The sequence below is a fragment of the Chelonoidis abingdonii genome, chromosome 1 (genome assembly GCF_003597395.2).
Source record: "Chelonoidis abingdonii isolate Lonesome George chromosome 1, CheloAbing_2.0, whole genome shotgun sequence".
Lineage (NCBI taxonomy): Eukaryota > Metazoa > Chordata > Testudines > Testudinidae > Chelonoidis > Chelonoidis abingdonii.
Window position 1 is genome coordinate 288,988,205 of NC_133769.1, and position 25,310 is coordinate 289,013,514.

The following is a 25,310-nucleotide window of genomic DNA, read 5'->3' on the forward strand; positions in this document are numbered from 1 at the left end:
ATATAAATAAGGTTTGTGCAAGTTACTCAAACATCTCATGTTTTTTCCTCAAATGTCAAAGCTCTATTCTGCATTGGTACAAAAACTGTTTACAGTCAACCTCACTCTATTAGTTTGTTTTCCAACTTTAAAGCACAAAGCAAATCTGGCCAAATTTCTCCAAACCATAGAGGCAGCTGCTCCTACCCAAGTTCACAGGAAATAGCAAGAAAAGTACACAGCATTTGACACATCTGGAAGAGATTGCATAGTCTTTGAAAATATTGTCCTAACTCCTTTCCTCCTGCTGATGAGATTTCAGGATACTAACGTGCTACATCATCTACAGAGGATTGGATAACACGTAGGCTTTAACCCTACCCATTCTTTTTGTCAGAACAAAGGAGAAATTTTTCAAGCTAGCCTGAAAATAAACATTTTGATTCAGAAGAAAGAATACTGTAAAATGTACTGGTGTAAACAGAGAAATGAACTGGAAGGTTGATATTTAACTTGGGAAAATTGGTATTTACTGTACTAGATGACCACGTTAAATTTAAAAAAGGAAATCAGCATTACGTGCTTTTCATGTTTGTACTAAGTAGTGAAAAGAAACGTCAATATAGTAGTTTTAAGTAATAAAGCATGGAATCAAGGGGAGAATAAGTATAGAAGGCTGGGATTTGTACTCATTTAGCCAGAAATTTACTTGTAATTACATGCTAAATGACATGGGTGAATAATATAAATGTGTAATTCTCTAATGTAAGGTGCAAAATCCAAAAGTAAACATAATAATTAGCAAAACAAAACGTAATGTTTTATTTGCTCTCTCTCTCTCACAAGGACAATGAATGCAAAAAAAATACAGATGAAATTCAAAGGGAAATGCAAATCAACTATTAAACATAATGAATTTTATTTTTTTCAAGAAAGGCTGGAAAGAAAAGTTTTCCCCTGAAGTGTTAGTCCATGATCCTTTACCTTTTATGTAGTTTTGAAAGATTAAGAATAATGAACAATATGCATTTTTTAAAACATTCAGTATAGATACAAAATTGAATATAGCACTAACTTAAGACAACATAAATCTCATTCTTTTAATGTTAGCATTAAAGCAAAGCTCCAATACAAAAAAGAAAATAAAATATTTTTCAAAAATGCAAAAATATATTGATTACTGGTTGTAACTGAGATTCCAGTTGTAGTAAAGAATTAAGAGGTCTATTCTCCCATTTTGTCAGAATCACAAGTCTCTAAGACATTAGTGGTAGTTACGTATGTGTATGAACAGGAGAATGCACCCTTTTAGAGATGATATATTTTAGAATAATACCACTACTTTTAAGTAAATACTATCAAGAGCCCATTGTTCCTATTTTTGCTAGTACAGCCTTAACAAATAAAAACACCCATACAGAAAAAAAAAAAAGTTATTTCCAAAGTGACAATAAAAATGTACTCATCAGCTTCATTCTTATGTAACATTGGAGTATTTATTCTAAACAAGCATGGTAAGACAGCTATAAAAGCCCTTTTGAGAAATTTAAGTAAAACAGATTGTGTTTATATAACACAAACCTCCTTAAGTAAGATGATCAATGTTACAAACCAAGGAACTGATCTGCAATTGCACCTATGCAGAAGCAGAGGCCCAACTACATGGATCCAATTACAGAATCAGGTCTGATGTCCCAATACTTGCTTGTGAAAGTAGCGCTGTCCCTTTTAATGGGACTTTCCATATGAGCAAGGGTTTTCAGGATCAGGCCCAAATTAGTTATTCAAATCATACCGTGAGAAAAAGTAAATTGTTCAGATGGACATTTAAAACTTTTGCCCTCTTTTAGAATTACCCAAAATAAAATTATACTTTAACATTCAAATTAGCAAAAAAAAATAGTGTATATATATTGTCCATATTAAGATTAAACAAAATTTACAGTGAATGAGAAAATACTGTGGTTACAAATATATTTTGACATAATTCCTAAGAAGCAATCTAAACAGTAATCTATGCATAGTTATTTACATAGGAGCTAGAAAGGGTATTTCATTTTTAAATCAATTGATATTTTGGTCAGAGAGTTTGAGAAAAGCCGATTAATACAGGTTTATAATAATCAGAAGCTGCAAGTTTTAGTAAACTTTATAACAAAAAGGTTGCATGTTGCACAATCACTAGATGAACCTAAATTATATTAAAAAAACTAACTATAAGTCTGACCTGGTTAATCTGAATCATTTACTGTATTCCATTTTTACTTTCAATTTAACTTCAGATCAACAAGACAAATGGCACATACATGCTATGAGACAAACTGCCACTTAAAGCTTTCATAAACAACAAACACAGATTAACCAAGTCTGACTGTACTTAAGCTCTATAATTAGACTGTATGTATGGTTTGTTTTCATTTCAATCCTATCCTTTAGTTAGCACATATGCACATATGCAAAAACAAAGGCAATACTTAATATAAATATTTACTAGAATGAACAGAACTGGCACTTAAGCAAAAACCACCCTGTCATTCATTTTAGAAGCTGTATCTTTTCTTCACAAATTTGTCTTCTGTTTTTAGTAGTTGTCTTCTATCTTATTAACTTGGAGGGTTACCGATCATCTGGAAATTTCACATTGGTAAAGGAAAGGAATGTCTGGTTGATGCAGTCTGAAGATAAAGAAAGAATCATACTTCAGTTCATCAGACTGATTACCTATAAGCAACACTGATAATTGAGTTAAGATTTACAGCAGGGGGTGAGGGGAGCAGTTACTCTCCAAATCAGGATAACAGAAGAAAGTGACAGGATTAAAAAAAAACAACCCTTAACTTTAAAAAAATATTCTATAGTTTCTCTTGAAAGATGTATGTATCATGATATTTTAGAGTTGTTAACATTGACAGGTAAGTAACTTTCTGTCCAGTGCAATTATTCCTTGTATTAAATTAATAAAATTCATTCATTTATGCTTGTTGGCATTTACTTTGAGTGTATTATTTCAATTTAATACTTAAAACATTTGAACAAGTATAAACTCTCTCCAGCTCTTGAAGAGCTTTTTTTCCCCACAGCCCTCACTGTGACGAGGTCAGAAGTCTGGGGACCAACCGAGCACCCACTGACGTCAATGAGTTGACATCAGTGGGTGCTGCATAAATCCCATCTTCCATCTTATACCAGATTTCAATCTCAGATTACAGACCAAACCATCACAGTTTCTCCTAGTTCTTCCTTAAAGCCACTGTGTTCAGATACAATGTATGCAGTTAATTTTTAGTACTCCTGAGTTTTAAAAGTTTTATGCCTGCACGTATATTTTATTCATCTCCATAACTTAATTATTTAGCAAATAGATACTAGAGGTTTTCATGCAGTGTTTATGAACTTTTCCTTACTATGCAGAGGCCACTGTACTGCTCAGAAAATGAAAGATGTTATTGCTATGAAAAGAAGAAAATACTGCAGTGTGGACACCACTAACTTAGGCTGATCTTTAAATGCCATATATTTCTTTATTATTAAGAGTTTATCTTACTGCATAGATTTGACAAAATGGCACAAAGTAAAAACACAGTACATTGCAATTTCGCGCACTTAAATTTATTTCGTGATCAAGATCTGTAAAGCACAGCACAAGTAATTATTTTCCATATTTTATCTGTAGGTGTCTAAGTGGATGTCACCATCTTAAATAAAAGACCCATCATTTCTAGACTAAGTGTCTCAGTTTTTATTCCCCAAGACTTCCAATACTGTGTTGCTGGTTACTTCATACTGATCCTGTGGCCAATCTTGAAAAAAAAGTTAAGAAAAATCATCTTTATTAAGTTAAATATAGTTTCTAAATGAAATCAAATTAAAAACCAATACCAAACATTTCAAGTTGTTCATGAAATAAGGAAAATGCTACAATAGTTACTTATGGACATGAAGATAGCGTTTAGTAATGCTAAAGGCAAAGGAATCTTCCTGTAAAAGATCTATCTAATGGATAAAAAGTCTACAGGATCATAAAAGTGGGCATGTGTCAAACTGATTAGTCAGCTAACTTAAGGTTATACAGAGCACACTGAGATACATAATAAAAATCATGGCTCACAACTGGCTTAAAACAGTCATGTACAGAGTCAATATGTCAATCAAATTTAATATTGAGATTGCCAGTAAGGAAGCATTGATCTGACCGATGAGCCAAATCAGTTCACATTTGCTAACGACTCTATCCTGATTGGCTGTAGATTGATTATGCAAGATGAACAATTTTCATTTTAATTTCTAAGTTTGTTTTAGTTTTAGAATCCTAGTTTCAAAAGAAAACAATAGTTTGACTTTCAAAATGTAGAGTTATAAAAATCATACTTCTGAAGTACTTTCAGAAGGCATGGCACAACACAATTCTTTTTTTGCTGACCAAAATTTAATGTTCCTTGAAATAAATCTTGATTTCAGCTTTTGTGCTCAGCATTTATCTCTAGAGCAGTGGTTCTCAACCTATTTACCACTGTGGGCTGCATGCAATACTACCTGCATGGCCCCAAGGATGTCATGTGGGCTGCAGCTGTGTGCTGATTGGGCCGCAGGTTGGGAACCACTGCTCTAGAGACGCAAGTTCTAATATTAAATATTTACAAAAATGCTTACCTCTAATACAAGAAGAAAAATCTTGTTCTATGAGCAGCTGCCATGCTTTCAGACATGTTTCTGACTTTAAGGTAATTGACAAACCCTCGGAAGAACAGGAGGAGACCTGAAAATATTTAGAAGACACATCATGAGAAGTGCTAAGGTACTGAGATTATTAGCTGCATTAAAATCAAGTAAGAAGTCAGTATTATTTGTATAACCCTGATCTTTCATAAATCAACTCATGAGTTGCGAGTCTCAAATTTTGTGTCTCAGCCCATTATAGCTAGATATACAGATTATATAAATATGATAGTTCTAACATCAGGAAAGAATTTAAAATGAATTTCAGGGTTTTAGGTTACTAACCATGCAAAGTATCAATATACAAAACAATTTTTTTCAAGTATACAAAGAATGTTTGCAATACAGTTTTACAGCATTGCTCTGTTTCTTCCTTTTTTTTTTTAAATATAGCTTTTAACTCAGAACAATAAAACTGCTGCTGTGTCAGAAGACCATCTGAAATCTAAAACATAACCAGAAATATATAGATGTAAGAGAGTAAATGCACTTCCAGCCAAACAAATAAATAAAATGCTCTAGCAGTAAGATAATAAATGGCAGTAGCTGACTGCTTGATGTTTGGACAGGTGAAGTTTTTTGGCTGGCTAAAAGAAGAGGCACAGTGTTGACTGATTAACACAAGATTTGTTGATCATTAGTTGCAAACATGCTTTTTTGGCGCAAGTCATTTAGAAATTAACACACACTTTCTCTAAATTATTAGAGCTGAAAGATGAGGGAGTTACTTATAACAGTAGGTACAAACTGGTCAGGTGGAAGTTATTTTTCAAGTTTGAATGCATAATTAGATGAACTCACTTTCATATGATGTTGATGACAATTTAGCAATTCAATGACAGACTGGACATTTTTTGACTAAAAAGACTATCAAGGAGTATAAGGCAGGTAGTATGGCCTAGGCGATAAACTATACTGAGATTCAGGAAACCTTGGTTCTATTCTCAGCTCTGCTACTCCCCCGCTGGGTGACCTTGGGCAACTCACTTCACCGCCCTGTGCTTCAATTTCCCCATCTGTAAGATGTGGATAATGACATAAAAGTGGTAAGTAAAACATTTTGAAATCTACTGATGAAAGGGGCTATTTAAGAGCTAGGTGGTATTAATTATTACAGTAAATATTGAAAAAAGTAGTTGTGGAAGGTACATCACACTTCATGATTCTGGTTTTAAAGCAATCTCTAACTTTTAGGCATTAAGAGGACACTAATACTACATCAGCCTATTGTGAAGGATTGTTGTTTTTTTTTGTTTGTTTTTTGCACTTTCTTCCATGCTGCTGGCCATCGTCAGAGAATATAATGGACTAGATGGATTCTGGGTCTGATCTAGCACAGCAACTCCTATGTTCAAATTGACGGCGTCTCCTTTAAAGCTAGCAAGCTTCTTTTAGAATACTGAAAAACTAATTTTACCAGCCCATGTATACGTTTCTCACAAGTATAGCTAAGCTTATACAGAGCAAGTCTACACTATAAAATTAAGTCAGTCAACCTAAGTTACATCGACATACAGCCAGCAAGGTAATCCAATCCATTTTACACATCCACACTATGCCTTGTGTTAGTGTGCACATCCTCACCAGGAATGTTTATACCAATTTAACTGCTAGTGTGGGGCATTGTGGGAGTGTTTCTGAAAGGCATCAGTCGATGAAAGCAACACAGTGTCTACACTCACGTGTAGACACAAACTACATCAACTTAAGTGCTATGTCTCTTGCAGAGGTGGAGTTATTATGTTGGTGTTGTGGGAGAGTTACATCAGTCGGAGCTACATTTAGTGTAGTAGATGCTTACATAGTTAGGTCGACGTAAGCTGCCTTAGGTCAACCTTAACTCTGTAGTGTAGACCAGACCATAATTAGAGCTGTATGCTCATCTGAGGACTGAATATTTTACAGTTGTCTTGAAGTTTATATACCAATGGATCCCAAACTTTTGGGTTAGTCAAAACCACTACTTGCGCTGGGAATGGCACACTTTCTCCCCTCCCTGTATACCAACAGGTTATGTCCCAATACAGTTACTGTAATTGCCCTGCTTTTGTTCATTCTCCCTTCCCCCACTATCCATGCCTAGGACTTCTGTTTCCTTCTCACTGTGATTTCTTTCCTGTGTCCCCCCGCCTCGAACTCTTGCTTTTTGTTGTGTAGAAATCACCCTACTAAAAAAAGTAAACTCATTCACCCAGCCACCACCAAATGGTGCTAGGGGCTAGGGAAAGTTTTGCAGATTGTTGACTTTGAGAGTAGAGTTATGTGAATAACTTGTTTTTTGGTTCACTGGCAGTTCCAAAAACCTCTGGAAAAAATTAATTTCAGAACAACCCAAATCCAAAGTTTTCCTGAGTTTTCAGCAAATAGAAAAAAAGTTTAGGGTCAAATTAAACATTTGTTTGATTTGAAATTAAATGTTTCATTTCTGGGCATTTTTAACCCTTTAAAACAAAAACAAAGAAGATTTGGAAACAAAGGGCTAAATTCACAAGGGAACATTTACAGGACTCAGTAGGTAGAGATGCCCTCCACATGCCTAATAACCCAGCGATCAGGACATCCACCTGGGATGTGGAAGATCCAGATTCAAATTCCCATTCTAGAGCAAGGATTTGAACCCAAGTCTCCCACCTCCCAGGTGAGTGCCCTAACCACCAGGCTATTCTGTGCGGGTTTCTATTGCTCCCATTACAGCAGTTCTTAGTTTATACAAAAGCAGTATTCATTCAAGCAGCGACTGGAACCTAGGTGTCTCCCCACCAATCCCTAAAGTGCATACCTTGTTAACTGGACTAAAAACAATCACTCTCACGTATTCTTTCTGGTCCAATGAACATTTAATTTTTTTCAACTGAAACAATTCATCAAAATCAACATGAATTCCTGAAATATTTCAGTTGACCTAATTCTGTATTAGTTTTAGCCAAAACATTTCACCCAGCTCTACCTAAGATCAGGTAATATGTTTTTGTGACTATGTTGAATGCTGTAGGAACAGAGAAGTGAAGTTTAGACTGGCATTCTACTGCATGAACCTGCAACCATGAACACAAACTGCTTCCATGTCCAGCTGCGGGGGTTGTACAAGAACAGGAAGGGAGGGCAGGTGGCTTTCAAGGAGCCACAACTGAAAGCTCTTTTTTGCACAGCATGTATATTGAGCAGCAGATCCAAGCTCAATCAACTTTCTGAATTTCTCCCAGTTGGAAAACTTAGCCAGCAGTGAATTTTTTTTTTTACTTTATTTTTTTTATTTGGGGGGGAACAGGACAGGACAAAGAAACTCTTTAAAAAAAATCAGTATTCTTTTATTCCAGTGTGTTTACTTTGTGCATTTGACAGTACTTCGTGAGCAGCCAGTCTGACTCTTTTGTGGGAGTACACCACTCTCTCCAGACCCTAAAAAAAGAGAAGTATGCATGGAGCAGGCATCTAACCATGAAAAAAAGAAAAGGCAGATGAGTGAGCCTGAGCACGTTTGATGGTGCTACTCAAAGTATTGTCCAAAAGATCCTTCTGAATACAAGCAGGACAGCAGAAAAACTTTCAGTTGTTTTTCCTTTTTAAAAAGGATTTTAAAAGAAAAAGGACAGATCATGACCTTTAAATGGTGTTCCAACCAGAAAGTTTGGGGTTTTTTTAAAGTAGTAATAAATAAATAAATTAAAAATAAAAATAAATGTTTATGTCCCTTCAAGCTCACAGTATTCTTTCCCATGTTCTGTTAAGAGTCTCTACTTGACAAAAATTACAGGGTCAGAATGTAGTCAATGTAACACATAGCCCAAAATATTAAAAAAAAAAGACTATAATTTTAAAATATTCACATAAATTAATGTTTGGACTGACATAGCTATCCTTAGAAAGTGTGAATTCTGATTATTCAATACATCTAAATGCCAGGGAGTGCCTTTCATCCCAAAAGGATTCAAAAAATATTATAAACATTACAAATTAAGGTCAACATTTTCAAACTTAAGGGTGTAGTTAAGCTTCTTAATTTGTATCTGGCATCTAAACAAAAGTGGCCTGATTTTTTTTGTGTGGAGGTCGTGGATACCCACAAGATGTTACTGAAATTAATGGGAGTTGCAGGTGCACAAAACCTCTGAAAAATATCCTCCTTTTATATAGGTGGGCAAAGATGAGTTAAGAGTCTTTACTTTAGGAACCCACGTTTAAAAATTTTGACTTAAAATTTTATATGTATGCAAGGAATCATTTCATGCACTGCTGAAATGCAGTCACCTCTGGCATAAAACATTAAAGCTATATAAAGACCTGTTGCTAAGAGATTTTCAGCAACTGCAATTCCCATTGATTTCTGGCCCCAAAAGCACACCACAACAGAACAAAAGCAAGTAGAGGATAAAAAGTAAAGAATACCCCTCATAGCCAACTGAAAGTGAAAGGGGAAATGGTAAGTTGCTAGAGAGTGTTCCAAGAATCTTCAATGATCATAAACAGTCAATATCTGGGTTCCACATCTCGCCCAACAGCATAAGGCTCCTAACATACTGTTGCTGAGTCCCTTACATCTCAGAGGAAAGACTGCCACCTACTGATTCAGCAACATCAAATTTTAATGGATTTCTCCAGTTAGAAAATGGCAGGAATTAAAATAAATTAATGGTATAGACTGAACTCTCACGTAAGGAAAAAGCTACAATGGTATTAAGTTTATACATCATAATTGTTTAACTAAAGCAGAGACAAAGGAGAAAAAATTGGAAGTCTACGAAAACTTCTCAAAAGTCTGTTTAGCTTCATGCTCAAGAAAACACAGACTGAACGAAATACTGTGATCAAAAAGCATGATGCCTTCCCCCTTGCCTGACTGAGTAATGATTAATGTAATATGCATTTCAAAGGCAAAAAAAAAAGAAAAAAAAAGATACTTTCATGACTCAGACTGATTTTGGATGGTAGTATCTGTCGTATCCCTTAAAATCTTCTGAGAACTTTAATGATTGAATATGTACAAGTTACACATGTAGATATTGAAAATTAAACGCCTATAGCTAACATGTTTAATTTAAGTTCATAGTTTTAACTGTGTAACTCTATACTCTTATCAGCCATGTTATTTTTGTTTTAACACACAAGCTGTGTAATCTGCATAATTACAATATTTCCAGCATAGAACTCTGAACTGAAGATCAATAGAGCAATCAGAAATTCACAGGAATAGGATGGCAATCAAGACTTTGGTGAAAGAAATGGGAAAAAAGTACAAAAGATTTTTAATAGATCAAGATAAAAACACACACACAGCTTTCTAGTATTTACTGTAATGTTTTATTTTTTAAACATATACCCAACTCATCTTTAAGAAATTCTCCACCAAAATAAGATTTGTTTTGAATTATAAAAACTTACCAAGTACAAGAAATATCCACCAAAGCCAGTACTGTCCATTGAAATATCCAGTAAAGTAGTCTGAGAACTAAAACAGACAAGGATTAACCACAGTAATACACAATATAAATTACATTTAATATTTTAAATGCATCTAGGACAAAAGAAAAAACAGTGAACAAGCACATTTAAATATAAGAAAAGGCACTGGAGTAGAAAAGCAAACAAGTATTTCGAGAAGCTGTAAAATATACAAATAGCTTCAGTGTTGTGTTTTTCAACCAAAGGATTTCCAAGCTCTCTTGTGAAAAAAATATATTACTCATTTGAATCATCTGACATTTTCTATTATAATGAATTACTGTCAGCTCTTTCAACGTCTGCCATCTCAAATACACTTCAGCAGCCCGCTGCTTTAGATATTAACACTAAAAGCCACATTAGTTTAATCTTATCAGACGGGGATGTTCTGCTGACCCTTCAAAAGAAGAGCTTTTGACCTTCTGTACACCCCCTACTGTTAATCGCTGCCAAGAATACCAGTCCCATAAAGACCCCCAACTCATTAAAAAGTCTTTTCATTTTCAAACTAGATGCTCCAGCATTCAGTTCCCAGCAGTGAACTGAACACAGCTAAATGAACCTTGAAGTTGCATTTCAACTGTTCTTGTTAGTGACTATGGTAGACAGTGTTGTCCTCTCTGATGTGGGAATATGAACAGGCAGCTGTAGGGCAGGGTGTGATGGTATTGGAGACCAGTAACTTTTCCTTTACCAGACGGCATGCTTCACTGATAAAAAAAGGCTAATCAAATGCCTCCAGAGCTTACTTCAGATCTCTCGCTACTTCTACTTCCAACTGTAACTCTTCTCTAAAAATTATTACAACGAACAAAAATAATTTGTTTAGTTGTAGTTCAATAATTTTCTATACATTTCCTGTCCTACCACTACTCAGCATGCTGTGACAATACGCATCAAGAGTTTGCCTATATAGTCATTTCCAGCACATTTTCTAAAATAGCTAATTAATGTTTAAGTCCAGACATCACTTATACTAAAATGAAGATATGTGCTCAGATCCTCACTTGAAGTAAATCAATGGAGTTCTATAGATTTAGACCAGTGAAGATTTCGTTTATGATTTTCATTAATCTTTTTTCAGAGTGAAAATTTTCATTCTTTAAAGTTAATTAGAAAAGGTTTCTGTTTCTAACAGCATTCACTCACTCCAAGAAATAAACATTAAAAAAAAATCAAGGGAAGAGTCAGAGTTGGAACTGGGAGTTGATAACAAACTGTTATAGAAGCGTCTCAAATCCATATCTCATGGATTCCTAGATGGTTAACATCAGTTGCGTCAGACACACAGAATCATACAAATGCAGGTTGGAAGGGACCTTAGGAGGTCACAAATCCAACCCTCTGCACTGAGGCAGGACCAAATAAACAGACCATCCATATGCAAGAAACCCATAGAAGGCTTATTTGGAATAATCTCAGGAGATCCTCCTAATTTCTAACAAGGATGAGATTCTGAGGCCATGTCTACACTACGCGATAATATCGAATTAGCTAAAATCGGTTTCATAAAACTGATATTATAAATTTGATTTCGCGGCCATAGGCACAGATTCGGCGTTGTGGTCCATGGTCGAGCTAGCGATCGATTTCTGAGGTGCATTGTGCGAGACCTATTCCAAAGCTATCCCATGTCGGCAGTCTCCTGCCTTGGCAATTCTGGGTTGAATCATTGTTGCGGGTGGTTCTGGATAATGTCGTCAGTCATTCTTCCCGGAAGACAAAAGCTGACAATCTTTCGCGCCGTGTTTCCCGGATTTGCCGGCAGACGCCATCATGGCAACATGGAGCCGTTCAGCTTTATTTTTTATTCCGCACCATATGTGTACTGGATGCCGCGGACCAGAGGCGATACTCCAGCGCTACACGCAGCATCTTGTGCTTTGCATATAGCAGAGATGTGTCCGTGTTCATGACCGTTACTCGCGATGTAACTGCCATGAACGACGTGCGTTATCTCTCCCCCTCTGTTACGTCTTGCTGCTATCATAGTCCCTGGCTGAATTGCCAGGGCGCAAAGCAAAAGCTGAATCGACTACCGAGTCAGATCCCTCCTTTATGGGTTTCTAAAATAGAGTCAGTCCTGCGTAGAATAGGGGGAAGCTATATAAGTCAGTTATCGACAGAGCACAGCTGTTGTGTCCGTGTCATAGGATGCCCACATAGGCAACTCACCCACATGCTGCTCCTACTCCACCTTCGTGGGGCTAACGTGCCACGTCGTCCCCCGTTTGTGTCATTACTGTTATAAGAATGCTAGAAATGAGGACAGGACCTTGTTAGTGAGGATAAGAATGGGGGAGGGGGCGCTCGGGGGCTATGACAGTCCAGCGGACAAAAGCTGTGGCGGGAAGGAGGCCCCAGCATGCTGCTGCTATTCGACCAGTCCAAGCAGTACAGATCTTTTCTTTGACAGAAGGGAGGGGGGCTGAGCCCCAGTTGCATGATGAGAGCGTTACTACGCTTGCCTTCATCTGGGAGTGCCAGTCATTCCTGTTCTTCAAGCGCCCCATATTCAGGTTAAATATGCATTTGGAGCTTCAGGGGTCGATTTCTTGACGGCAGGTTAGCCAGTGCTACTGTACCACTGCACGCAGGAGAGGAGAGGAGAGCGAAATACTGTCTTCGCTGGCAGCTCTGCGCTGGTCGTACAGCGCATCTAGTGCACAAACGAGTCCGGTGACATTGAAGAAGTCAAGAAATTACTTCTTTCCCTTTTTTTTTCACGTTGGTGGGGGGGGGGAGAACTGAGGACCTTTCCCTGAACCAGCTCCAGACACTGTTGTTTTGACTACAGACATTGGCGCTCAGCCAGAATGAAATAGTTTTCGGAGACTGCTGTGGACTGTGGGGATAGTGGTATTCTCAGTACCCCCTCCCTCCATGAGCGTCCATTTGAGTCTCTGGCTTCCGTTACGCTTGTTCACGCAGCACTGTGGTAGCCTGGAGATTTTTTTCTACGCTTTGCATTTCGTGTTCTGTAACGAGCTTATAGAACAGATTGTCTCCCATACAGCAATCAGATCAGTATTCTCCCATATGGTCTATGTGGAGCTCTTTTAGGATTTGGACTGCATCGGCCACCCTGGTATCAGAGCTCCATGCTGGGCAAACAGGGGAATGTATTTCAAAGAGTTGGCGGGCTTTTGCTGTTTACCTGCCCGCTGCATACGAGTTCAGATTGGCTGTCCAGGAGCGGTCAGTGGTGGTGCACTGTGGGATCGCCGGAGGCATAACGTCGATTTTCCGTCCCATACCTATTTGATATGTTTATATCGATTTTAGCGCTACTCCTCTTGTCTGGGAGGAGTACAGAAATCGATATAAAGTGCTCTTTATATCGATATAAAGAGCGTTGTAGTGTGGACGGGTACAGCGTTAAATCGACTTAAACGCGTAGTGTAGACCAGGCCTCACACACACACACACTCCCATCCTGGCCTTTGTATACTAAGTAAAAAAGGACCAAAACAGCGTAAAAGGACTTGAAGTCCCGAATCAGCCAAGAGAAAATTCCCTCGGCACACAAAGTGAGGGAACAGCTATAGGCTGTCTTTCTCAGATGCCGCTCACAAGTACTGGAGAGAAGACATGGCTAGGAGGAGTGGGACATATTAGGGAGAGGCCACAGCATATAGTGCTACGGAGATTCTTGGCAATGATGTGGCATTCAAAGCAGCCAAATAAGGTTATCATAAATTAGACAATCCTCCAGGGCTGAATTACATCAATAGCTGCTGCAGCCCCTAGAACAGCCCAAAACTGGGAGGGCACAAAAGATGGCTTAATGCCTTAGTCTCCACCTTCCTTGCATTGGGCTGAAAGTTCTGTGCTGTGCCTCTAAAGAGGTGCTGCAGTTTCACAGATTCATAGAGTTTAAGCCCAGAACTGACTATTAGGTCATCTAGTCTGCCCTGCCTATCACAAAATATTAAATTGCTACCAGTTAACCCTGCCTCAGGCCTGGTAACTTGTGCTGTGCTAAAGCATATCTCAGCAGATATCTGATATCATATCAGAACAGTATCCAGAGCAGACATCAAGAGAAGGAGAATCTCCCATTTCCTTTGGTAGTTTGCTCCAGTGGTGAATAATCCTCACTGTTAAAAACATGCCTTTTTTCTATTTTAAATTCGTATGGCTTCAGCTTCTAGCTTCTTGTAGTAGGAAAAAGCATAACATTAAAAAGACCTTTCATAGGTATTATTTTCTCCCCATGAAGATATTTATACACTAATCAAGGTACCTCTCAATCTTCTTTTTGATAAACTAAAAAGAGACTGAGCTGTTTAAGTCTCTCTTGGTAAGGCATTTTCTCCAGTCCATAAATCATTTTTTTTACAGGTCTTTTTTGCACACGTGAATTTTTGAAAATCCTTTTTAAAAATGTTAACAGAACTGGATACAGTATTCCAGTATCATTCTAGTTATTCTTGTTACCCATATAAAATATCCAAATCTTTTTTTCAATCTTGACAAATTCTTGGCTTCAACAGCAGACTATGGTCATGAGTTCCATAGTTTTTTGTTTGTTTTTTTTAAAAAGTGTTTCGCTTTAAGTTTAAAATTTTCCAGTTTCATTTAATTCCTCCTTGTTCTTGTATTATCTCCTCTTTATTCATTATTTTATATACCTTACCATATTGTCTCCTCTTAGTTTATTTTCTTCTAACAAATAATCCATGGGGGAAATCTAAAAAGAGAGACATAAGCAAGCATCCTAGTGGGAAAACAAAGGTCTGCCGGTGGAGTCACTATGTTGACAAGATTTGGGGAATGTCACAGAAAACAGCAACGAGCTATTCAGAAAGGAGACAGAGCCTTAAGATGTCTTCAACTCCCAAAAGATCAAAGGAGGCCCTGACCATTTTTAAAAGTCCCCTATTATATTCTACATAGGCTCTTGTACCGATAGATTTGGTGGCAGATAAGAACCCAAACTTATTACGCACCTTTACGCAAAAATCCAATAACCTTTCACAGTTGAATCCTTTTTGGTAGAAACAAGCACGTAACAAGGTAAAACTATTACAGCAGATAAAACATTCAAGAATCTACATATTAAAGACAGTAAAAGCTGTTAAGGGAATTAAAACAATCAAGTTCACTGACAAAATGTTGCAATGTCCACATTAATAAATATTTATTGCATTAACTTAAAATATTACAACATCTAATGAAAGTCAATACATCAATTTAAACTGTATTTAAAGAAACTAGACACCAAGAATCAGTTTTTTTAGTTTCATTCCGTAAAGACACAGGCACAAAATATCCATCAAGAACCTTACCCGTACAATGAGAATCCATTTGATCAGCGATAGGCCAAATCCACAGATTGCACCATACCTTCCTGCTATGGTGTTAGTTATACAGAAAGATAAACAAAATCCAATCCAGTTGAAAATAAATGCCACTAAGACCAAGAGAAACAGTAGTTGTGTTAGTGACAGTGCACTCTTGTTTAGCCATATAAAATAAAACTAATTTACTTTAATGTACTAATAAGCAAGTATATTTATAAGATTATTGATCCCTATTACTATTTCAGATAAAAAAATAATATCCTTCAGAAATTTAGGTGTATATACACCTTAAAAAACACCCTAGTTAATATCCATCAGCCAGCTATTTTAAACAAAGAAGAAAACCAAATAAAAGTAGATTCCCTCTTTAAAAAAGTGTTATATCTTCCACAGAACTTTGACTGGAAGCTACAGAACCACAGGAATGATCAAATAAGCACTATGAATTAGATAAATGCATGAAGTGATACATTTGTATTAGAGCTATGAAAAGCATAGCGCGTTTAACAATAAGGAAAATGCAATTACAAGCACTTGACTGATTCTATGCAGAGATCTGCCTCGTCTGGATAAAAATATATTTTATTTTGCACTATAAATTGATAAGGTAAAAAAATCTATTGGGAGGCTGACATATTACAAAAACAGGACTCTATGTGATCACCATGATTTGGTATCAATGAAATCTGATGCCAGGACTTGGTGGTATAATAGAATCTGCAATATATTATTCAGGCAAATGGAAAACATTTTGATAACATCTCTTATTTTCATGGGAAGACAAACAGAAATACCACTGTGCTTAAAATTTTCATACTGCTCTCACTAACAGACCAATCTCATTCTTCATACAAGTTCTCAATGACTGGCCTTTTACATTTTTAGCAGCAGTCAGCAAGTGAGAATGATAACGTCTGTGCGGACATCAGCTTGTATGTGATGGACAAAGTGCATGAATTCTCAGTAAAATGGTCTCCAAGCCGTAGGAGTAACTGGAAGCTTTTTGTCTTTTTCTTTTCTTAAAAGGGACCAGAACACTTAGAAGAGAGAAGTAGGACAAGAAAGATTAAAGAGTTCTGGAGTGGATGAGACAGTGGGAAACTGAAGAGATCAAAGGGTACTGGCTATACTGCAGTTGAGAGCATAATTTCCCTGCCTGGTATACAGATACATGCAACCTCTGCTCAAGCTTGCGTGTGAAAAAGAACAGTGCGGATGCTGCAGCATAAGCCATTTGCCCGAGTACAAACCTGCCTAGATCCATGGGTAAGAGTTAAAGCAACCTCCTGCATAGGGACAACAGGCAAGGAGTACTCTCTGCCCTAAACAGGGCATTGTCACAAGGCAAAGCTGAGTTGACGAGTCGCAGGTGCTATCTTTGTTAAAGACAATCTTTTAAAGCATTTGCTGTGACATATGTTACAATTGCAAAGTTATAATTGCAGTAACTTCATTGGCAGGACAGAGTAAAAGCACATCAGAGTAACTCTTCCCCCACAGAATCCCCCAGGGCAATAAAGGGGTACAGCTAGAAGATCAGGACTGGGCCATGTGCTGGACAGTGGGAAACAGCTGCCCATTATGCTGTGCAATGGGAGTGTCTGTTATGGGTACTGACCAGACACGTGCCAGGCCCCACTGTCAAGGGACCAGCTCTCCCCACCAGCACAACAGGCCCCATTGGCACCTCCTTGCCTGCCAGTCGCACTGCCCTCTTTGGAGCATCACAGTACAGTAGTGGGTCCATGACAGTATCTAGACAGACAGGAAAAAGTTGACAGAGCAGCTACTGCTTTTCTGACGTGCTCCTTCTCACAAGGCCTTGGGTTCCAAGAACATTGCCCAGGTGTTCCTGCATTGGGTGCTCTCACTGAAAAAATCAAGTAACTCTACAATACAGACCACACGTCTTTCAGTTAGTCCAGCTACTCTCTCACTAATGCACTTATATCCTGCTTTCTTTGTAGACTGGTGCCATTCATTTTAGCACTATATCACTTGTACAGTCAATCTTGCTAGTTTGCTGCAATTTGTATTCTGAATACAATTGTGAAACACAAAAGGTACTTTACAAAATAAAATTAATACTTTTGACACTCACTTTTACAACTACATTGATCAAAGCCCTTTTACTTTATTACTCATTCTTGAAAAGAATAGGTTTTTCAATGGGAGGAGTTATTCAGACAGCAAATTATTTGGTATTAAGTGCAGACTCTTGCACTCAATAGTGAACAATAAATAAATAGCACTTCTATAGCATAGTACAATATAGCTAGATATCAGTATATCTTGGCATTCTTAAGCATTTTTTTAAAAAACTGGTCTAAAGAATTGTATAAAAATCTCTACACGGAAAATAGTTTGACAAAATAAATATCGAAGTTGTGGATGTTCTACTTCAAAAATATAGAGCTTACTTTCAAGCTATTACAAACTTCTGTGCACTCACTTGGGAAAACTCAAGTGAAACTTAAACATGACAAAAATTTCTCTCCTTGATACAGAACTTCCTAAACATTTTGTAGGGAAAATGACAGAAGTTATTTTATCAAACGTGAATCAAGGTTAAAGAATCTCCCAAGCATACCAATAAGGGTGGTGGTGGTGGTGGTGGGGAGAAACGGACACACACCCTTAGTTTTATTATATAAAGCACTCTTGCTATCTACTGTAGTGGAACCTATTTGTCATTACATTTTGTTTACTTTATATGTAAAGTGCACACATGAAGTGAAATTGAATTCAACTCAGAAATTTGTCCCGAAAGCTCTCAAGTCTTTACCAAGCTTACAACAAGGCTGTGGACACAGTTTTCAATGTACCTGATTACCATTTAAAAACTTGCAAGTTCAAAAACAAAAAAACCTACCAAACTTATTTTTGCACACAAAGCACTATCCTGATTAGGAGGCAGTGTTCAGCATTATTTCTTGACTAAGTGCAATTTTTTTTTAAACCTTTGTAGTCTTCACTTCTTGACAGTTTTCATTTCTAAATGACATTTCTCCTAGACTCCAGCTAATATGAAATTTTCAAGTAAGATATCATAAGATGGATTTCTAAAATTCAGCAACATCTGTTGCCTTTCTTCCACTAATTCTGCAGTTCGATTTAAAAAAAAAAAATATATGTTTTTCTGGCATTACTAGTGCTATATAAAGCCCATGCTGTTTCTCACTTATGGTTTAGTTACCCTCTTAAGTTGTACCTCCCAACTGCCATGTCTTGCACAAAGAGGATGGTGCACAGAATTAAGTTGATAGGAAAGATGGAATTACTCTTCCCTCCGCCAACCTGGGGACAGGCTGTAATGCAGCCCCTCTTTGGTCTTCTGTATAGAATACACTACCTTGCAGGCTAGGAGGCACCACTGTGTAAGGGACAAAAAGGAGTTCTAGGTTCTTCGCTCTCATTAGAAGGATTGTTCCAAAATATGATTGAAGCCTATTAGCAGAGCAGCTGTCACCGCTGCTGCTCATACTACAGTGTACCATGGAAAGATTTCAAAGTCCAGGACTATCCATCCAGGATCTGCCAAACACTACCACTTCACTCAGTATTGAAACAGCTGAATATACCTTAAGAACTCCTAGTCAGTAACATATGTTGCCACATTTAAAAAAGCCTTTACAAGCCTTCTGGCACTCAAGAAAAATTAAGAAACGTTTTTGCCACTTCCTATTATGATCTTATTTGGGTCAAACATGGCCTTCTGTGTCCTTCAGCCTTAAGGGCTTGGGAACAGGACAACTTCAGTCAGAAGAACTGCATGCAACAGAGGATGCAGAACGTTTAAAAAAAAAAAAAAAAGTCATAAGCCTCCAAGTGTCAGCAGTTAAAATACCACTAATATTTTCAGTGCCGAAGGAGCTCTACTCTACTCTTTCTATTCTGTTCTACACTGATTGTTATACTGCCCCCACCATCATCTGATTCTCTTTCAGCAGTACACTAAATCACCAGACTAACATCTGATAATGTTTATTCTCTCTCTGACCCTCTTCCGGGGGAAAATTGTGGGTTTAATGTTTTCGTTTGGTAGGGTTTGTTTGTTGTTTTTTAAATTGCACAAGCTCAAATCTCAGTATCATCAAAATTGATATGAGAGAGAAGTGTGATGGATTCTGGCAGCGAAATGGTCATTCGACTCAATGGCCCACAAGAAGCTGGAACTTGTATTTATCAATACTAACAATAAAACTGCTCTTTTGCTCTTTAGAAAGTTTGGCTGTTGATTTGAGAAACAGACTCAGAAGCTCCTAAATTCATAACACAGGCAATGCAGTTGCTCTCTTTGATATAGATTTTCTGAGAGAATCAAGCAAGAGTAATATTTGCAAGCATTAGTGGTATGATTATCCCTCACATCTTTAAAACAGCTCTGATGACAACTTAACTTGGATCTATGTTGGGGGACACATTTTGAAGAAAAAAAATCTATTACAAAGAAAACTAAAAATTAAAAAACAATTCAATGATTTGAACTGCAAAAATATTAACTACTTAAAGAACCAACAGTAATATCAATCATTGAAATGTTAAGCTTTAAAAGAATACACACAAGCACAATCTAAATGGCAACAACATTTCTAGAGTAGAACACAAGAAGTGAGACTAAGTGATACACAACTGCAGAACATTTATAAATATTTATACCTTTAGGGCATATTCAGGAGCTTGTATCCAGAACCCAAAGACTACTTGGAAAATGATTTGGATTCATATTCACATGAGTACACATAATCCAAAAGTCATGATTTATAAAAAATGCATACTGACTTGATAAAGACTAGACAGAAATTTTACAGTAATATAGAAATGACAGGGATACTATGACAGTTAAAACAAAGACAGATCAGCCACTGAAAATGAAAGGAAAAAAAAAAAGTAGTACATAAGAACTTAGTAGAAAACAGGAAAGGCCAGAGGCAGGACTTGTTTGTTTCCCCTGTCCCTCATACTCTGAAGTAGTATGAATGAAGTAAGAAATTAATTAAATTAGAAAAGAGGGGTTTAGGATATGAACAGTAAGATGGGCAAGTTATTGCTTAAAGAGAAGGCAAAGATTGTGCTAAAAGTAAATCAGACTGGAGGGAAGTTACTAATGGAGTTCCAAGGACCAATGTGATTTTTATTATTGTCACAAAAAGTGGGAATGTCCTACTGAAAGTTGCTGATGGTACAAAGTCAGGAAGTCAGTACAGAGCAGTACTGAAATATTACACAGAAAGTGGATGACCATAAAACCTGGAGTAACAGAAATGGACTGAAATTCAATAGCATAAAGTGTAAGATCATGCACTTAGTGCCTAATAAGAATTTCTGCTACAAGCTGAGGGCTCATCAGTTGGAAGTAACAGGAGAGGAGATTTGGGGTACTGGTCGATCATAGGATGTCAATGAGTCACCAATGGGATACAGCTGCAAAAGAGGCAAAATGTGATCTGGAACAGCCTTCCACTAGAAGCTGTGCAGACAAACAACGTAAATACTTTTAAGAGAGATGAACAAATTTATTAACAGGGTCATATCACTGGGTTGCTTGCAATGACGTGACATCTGGTTCAGCAGCACTAAAATCTTGTGCTTCAGGGCTTCAGCCAGTCAGTTACAGGGTAAGGAAGCGGTTCCAATCCCCACTGCCAGTATATTCTGCTTTTTTGTTGTTTGTTTTGGTCTCCTTGCTCTGAAGGATACTGGATGAGTGCTCTGAAGTGGCATCAGTTTCCCCCACCCACTGTCTCTGGGGCTTAGCTGACTAGTTCTTGCCCACATGTTCAGGGTCCAACTGATCACTATATGCGGGACTGGCAGTGACCTTGGAAGGTTTTCACCTTCTTGCAGCATGGAATTCAGATTGAGAGATTTCCAGATGATCGGGATCAATTGGGTATCTCTCAATTAATTCCTGCCATAGCAGGGGGCTCAGGCATTGGTGCATCGCAGTCCCGCCTAGTCTCTTCATTGACCATACAATATTTTAGCTTCCTTTGGGCTGTAACACTTCGGTCTAGTTTTGTTCGCTGGGTTTAGTGAGAGGGTTTAGGGTGGTTTTGGTGGCCTGTGATATACAGGAGGTCAGACTAGATGATCTAGGGGTCTTCTCTCCTGGCCTTAAACTATTACTTTAGCTAAGGTCTCTGCAGCAGTTTTAAAGCCATTTTCCCCCAAAATAGTTTTTGGCTATTTATAAAACATGAAAAAAGCTATTAATGTGTAATTGTCTACTAAACTTGCACTATTAAAAAAAGGTTAAAAGAAAAAATTTTGTATTAATGTTTAAAACTAGTCTGTAAGTAGGGTAAGAACACCATTAGACTTCAAAGTAATATGCTGAAATTACCCATAAAGCAAGTGGCAAGGCAGCCCTCAGCTGACTTCAAGACATAGCTGCATGTTAATATCCTCTGAACTTGCAGATCTCTATCCCTCACACTCCTGCAGTCATGGCCTCTGTGACATTAAAGTTAAGTACAGACTGCCTGTCTTATTTAAATTTCTTGGTTTTCATTAAAGTTACACTCTCAGAATTAAACATTTTTTAATTTACCTGCAATGACAACATTGGAATCCGGTTTGTTTTTTAAAAATCAACAGCAGCATCCTTCAAGGAGCATAATGCATCACTACAATGCACATGTGCTTCATTCAACATTGAAGAGCTGAAGCAAAACTAAAGATGCCTTCCTGCATATCTGACATTTAAGGTTTTCTTTTAGACAAATTCACATGTCGATATGCCCATTGTTAATACATACAAATGTGTTATTCCAGTATTTACATCCAAGAGTTGACACTTGGCAGGTGTAAATATTAACAGTTTATATGGTTTAAATTTTTGAATGATAGATACTTATCTATTTATTCTAAAGATAAACAGCTAGAACTTTCACTTAAAACACCTACCCAAGTCTTTGGATTTCAAAATTAAGACTAAAAAAAATATTCCACTCTACTGCCTATCGGACACCTGATATATTAGTGCTCAATTCCAAGCCCAGGCTTATGAAATTGTAGTATAATACTGAACCATCCTAAGAGTATTCTCACAAGAGAGAGATATAAAAGATTTATATGTAAAAAATATCCTAACATAGGGCAATGGGTTAAGCTTGCCATTTGTATCTGCATCTTTCTTTGAAATAGTACATTAGACATTTACATTAGAGGTGGGCCATATGTTTAACTTAAATAGTGATGCATTAACCTACGAGCCAAGGTCCAGGCTAAAAATATCAAGGGACCACATCTGGCAGTCAAAAGAGAAAAGGGGTATCAGTAATTTTTCATGAAGTTGTTTCATTTTCATTTTACTCTGTGTATACTTCAGTATCCTATACAAAAATCCTTGCTGTATAAAGAGACTATAAAATTACTCAAGGAGAAATGAGCACATGAAAATACACCATTACTCAGATTCCCAACTACTCCTTCTCATTATTACTGTACTAAATAATGTAGGGGCCCAAATTAGGACAAAAAAGTCTTCCAAGCAACTTCAGCAGAGTGGGAGAAATGCTAAAGAAACAGATCAGACAGGTTTCCCTTGAAAAAATGAAAGAAAGTTACTTACCATCCCATGAGAGTTGTTCTTCGAGATGTGTTACACATGTCCATTCCACTGCAACTGTGTGCATACTCCAATTCACACAGTCCTCAGAAAATTCGCCCTTTAGTGGTACCAGCTGGGATGGCTCAAGCACCCTCTGGTGCCTTGTGCACAGCACTCAGGCATAAAGGGTGGAGCCATCTACAACCTCCTGCCCCTCAGTTCCTTCCTAATGGAAGACTCCAACAGAAAGGGGAAGGAGGGCAGGTTGTAGAATGGACATATACAACATCTCAAACAGTTACAAAAAGGTTAGTAACAGTTTCTTTCTTTAGTGACTGAGGCCAGGTCTACACTGCGACTTTAAATCGGTTTAATGGCCGATATACCGATTTAACGCTGTATCTGTTCACATGACGTCGTCATTAATATCGATTTTACCGCCTCCTTAAATCGATTTCGGAACTCCTCCCAAACGAGAGGAGTAGCGCTAAATTCGATAGTGATAACTCGGATTAGGGTTCGTGTGGACGGAAATCGACGTTATTGCCTCGGGCGGTATCCCCGAGTGCACACGACCGTCTGGACAGCATATCTGAACTCTGGATGCACGGGCAGGTAAACAGAAAACCCCGCGACTTTTGATTACCATTTCCTGCTTGTCCAGGTGGAGCTCTGAATCAGCAAGTGCGTGCCCCAGTCCCTCAAATCCAAAAGAGCTTCCAGCACCCCCTGGACCGTACGGGAGATACTAGGTCTGATCGCTGTATGGGAGACAATCTGTTGTATCCTGCTCGTTACAGAAACGATGCAAAGCGTTGTGAATAAAAAATGCAGGATAACCAGCGCTTGTACAAGCGAACGGCAACCAGAGACTCAAATGACGCTCATGAAGGGAGGGAGGGGTAACTGAGATGTACCCGATCCCCACAGTCCCACACAGTCTCTGAAAAATTATTTCCATTCTGGCTGACTCAATGGTCTTAGTTCAAACACAGTGTTAGCGTGTTTCAGGGCACACTTCCTCAGTTATTCCCCCCCCCCACCGTGAAACAAAAGGGAAAGAATTGCTGTGCTATGGCGTTGGCCAAATGCACTCTACGAAAAGGCCGCCAAAGGGTTGTCTGCTGCCTTCACCAAAGGGAGGGGGAGGCTGTACCAGCACACTCGGGCAAATGTTTTCTGCCCCATCAGGCACTGCGTCTCTAACATCGGAAGTGGACTCTGGATACTAGGAAACACGCCCAAGTGCACGCGCCCTTAAAACGATGGTAGCCTAGACCAGGGACGCAAGCATCGATTTGTGGATTGCACGTGGACTGCGCAAACCCGATTTTAATAACATCGGTTTGTAAATCGGTTGTAAACTACTTCGAATTAATCGTGCATGTAAGATAGCCTGAAGTATCCATTCCCACTATAAGAGACTGCTCACAAGCAGTTCCAATCGAAGTGGGTTCAAAGTCTATTGTAAACAGGGACTGGAGAAACCATTTGTCCCACATTTGCCATATTTTTACGTCACTGAGAGTAGTGTAGTGAAAGCCAAAACAGACAGCTGACCATGTTGCCCGCTTGGTAATATCCAGAATGCTGGCCAAACCATGAGGTTGTTGGACCTAGCTGATTGCCACAGTCAGCTGCAATTCAGTTAGGCAACTTGAACTGACAGTTCAACTGATATCCAAGAGAATCCAGTAGGTGGAACAGGACTGGCTGCTTCTGTCCACAAAATGTAAGAATAAACACATTGAGTGAAGACATAAAAGGTTTAAGTCATCCACAACAGAAACAAAGCTCTCTTTGAACATCAGAGTATGATTTTCTCTCCCTCCCCGCCATATCACAGATTTTTGGAAAGGTATTAGAAATGCTTAGTTAATGGAAAGTGGAGACCAGCTTTCAATAGAAATCTTGGTTGATGACAAAAGATACTTCTTCTGTAAAGAAAATCATATCATGCCGATCTGATATTAGAGTCACTCATCCACCCTCCTGATGAAACCGGACCTGGTCTACACTAATGCGTTTAACCGAATGTAACGCATTAACCGATTTTAACCTGCACCCGTCCACACAATGAAGCCTTTATATTGATATATAGGCTCTTTAAACCGATTTCTGTACTCCTCCCAACGAGGGGATTACGCTGAAATAGAGTCGGCCATGTTGGTAGGGTTAGTGTGGCCGCAAATCGACGGTATTGCCCCGGGCAGTATCCCAACTGCACTGTGACCACTCTGGAAAGCAATTGAACTTGCATGCACTCGCCAGGTCGAACAGAAAAGCCCCATAACTTTGAATTTCATTTCCTTGTT

At 38.1% G+C, this 25,310-nt stretch overlaps 1 protein-coding gene across 4 annotated transcripts in view; it reads right to left on the reverse strand.

Annotated features, from left to right (window-relative positions):
- Positions 1-876: 876 nt before the first annotated feature.
- The window catches only part of NDFIP2 (Nedd4 family interacting protein 2), an 86,194-nt gene continuing 61,760 nt past the window's right edge, over positions 877-25,310 (reverse strand). For 3 of the 4 annotated variants that reach the window (XM_032798363.2, XM_032798362.2, XM_032798360.2), the window contains 4 exons: positions 15,426-15,550; positions 10,075-10,141; positions 4,630-4,735; positions 877-2,654 (listed from right to left, as the gene is read on the reverse strand). In XM_032798363.2, the coding sequence (XP_032654254.1) occupies positions 4,632-4,735; positions 10,075-10,141; positions 15,426-15,550 (296 nt within the window). In that variant the 3' untranslated portion in view covers positions 877-2,654; positions 4,630-4,631. Of the gene's footprint in view, positions 2,655-3,572; positions 3,780-4,629; positions 4,736-10,074; positions 10,142-15,425; positions 15,551-25,310 lie in introns of those variants that run through there. The other variant, XM_032798361.2, reaches the window with a different exon arrangement.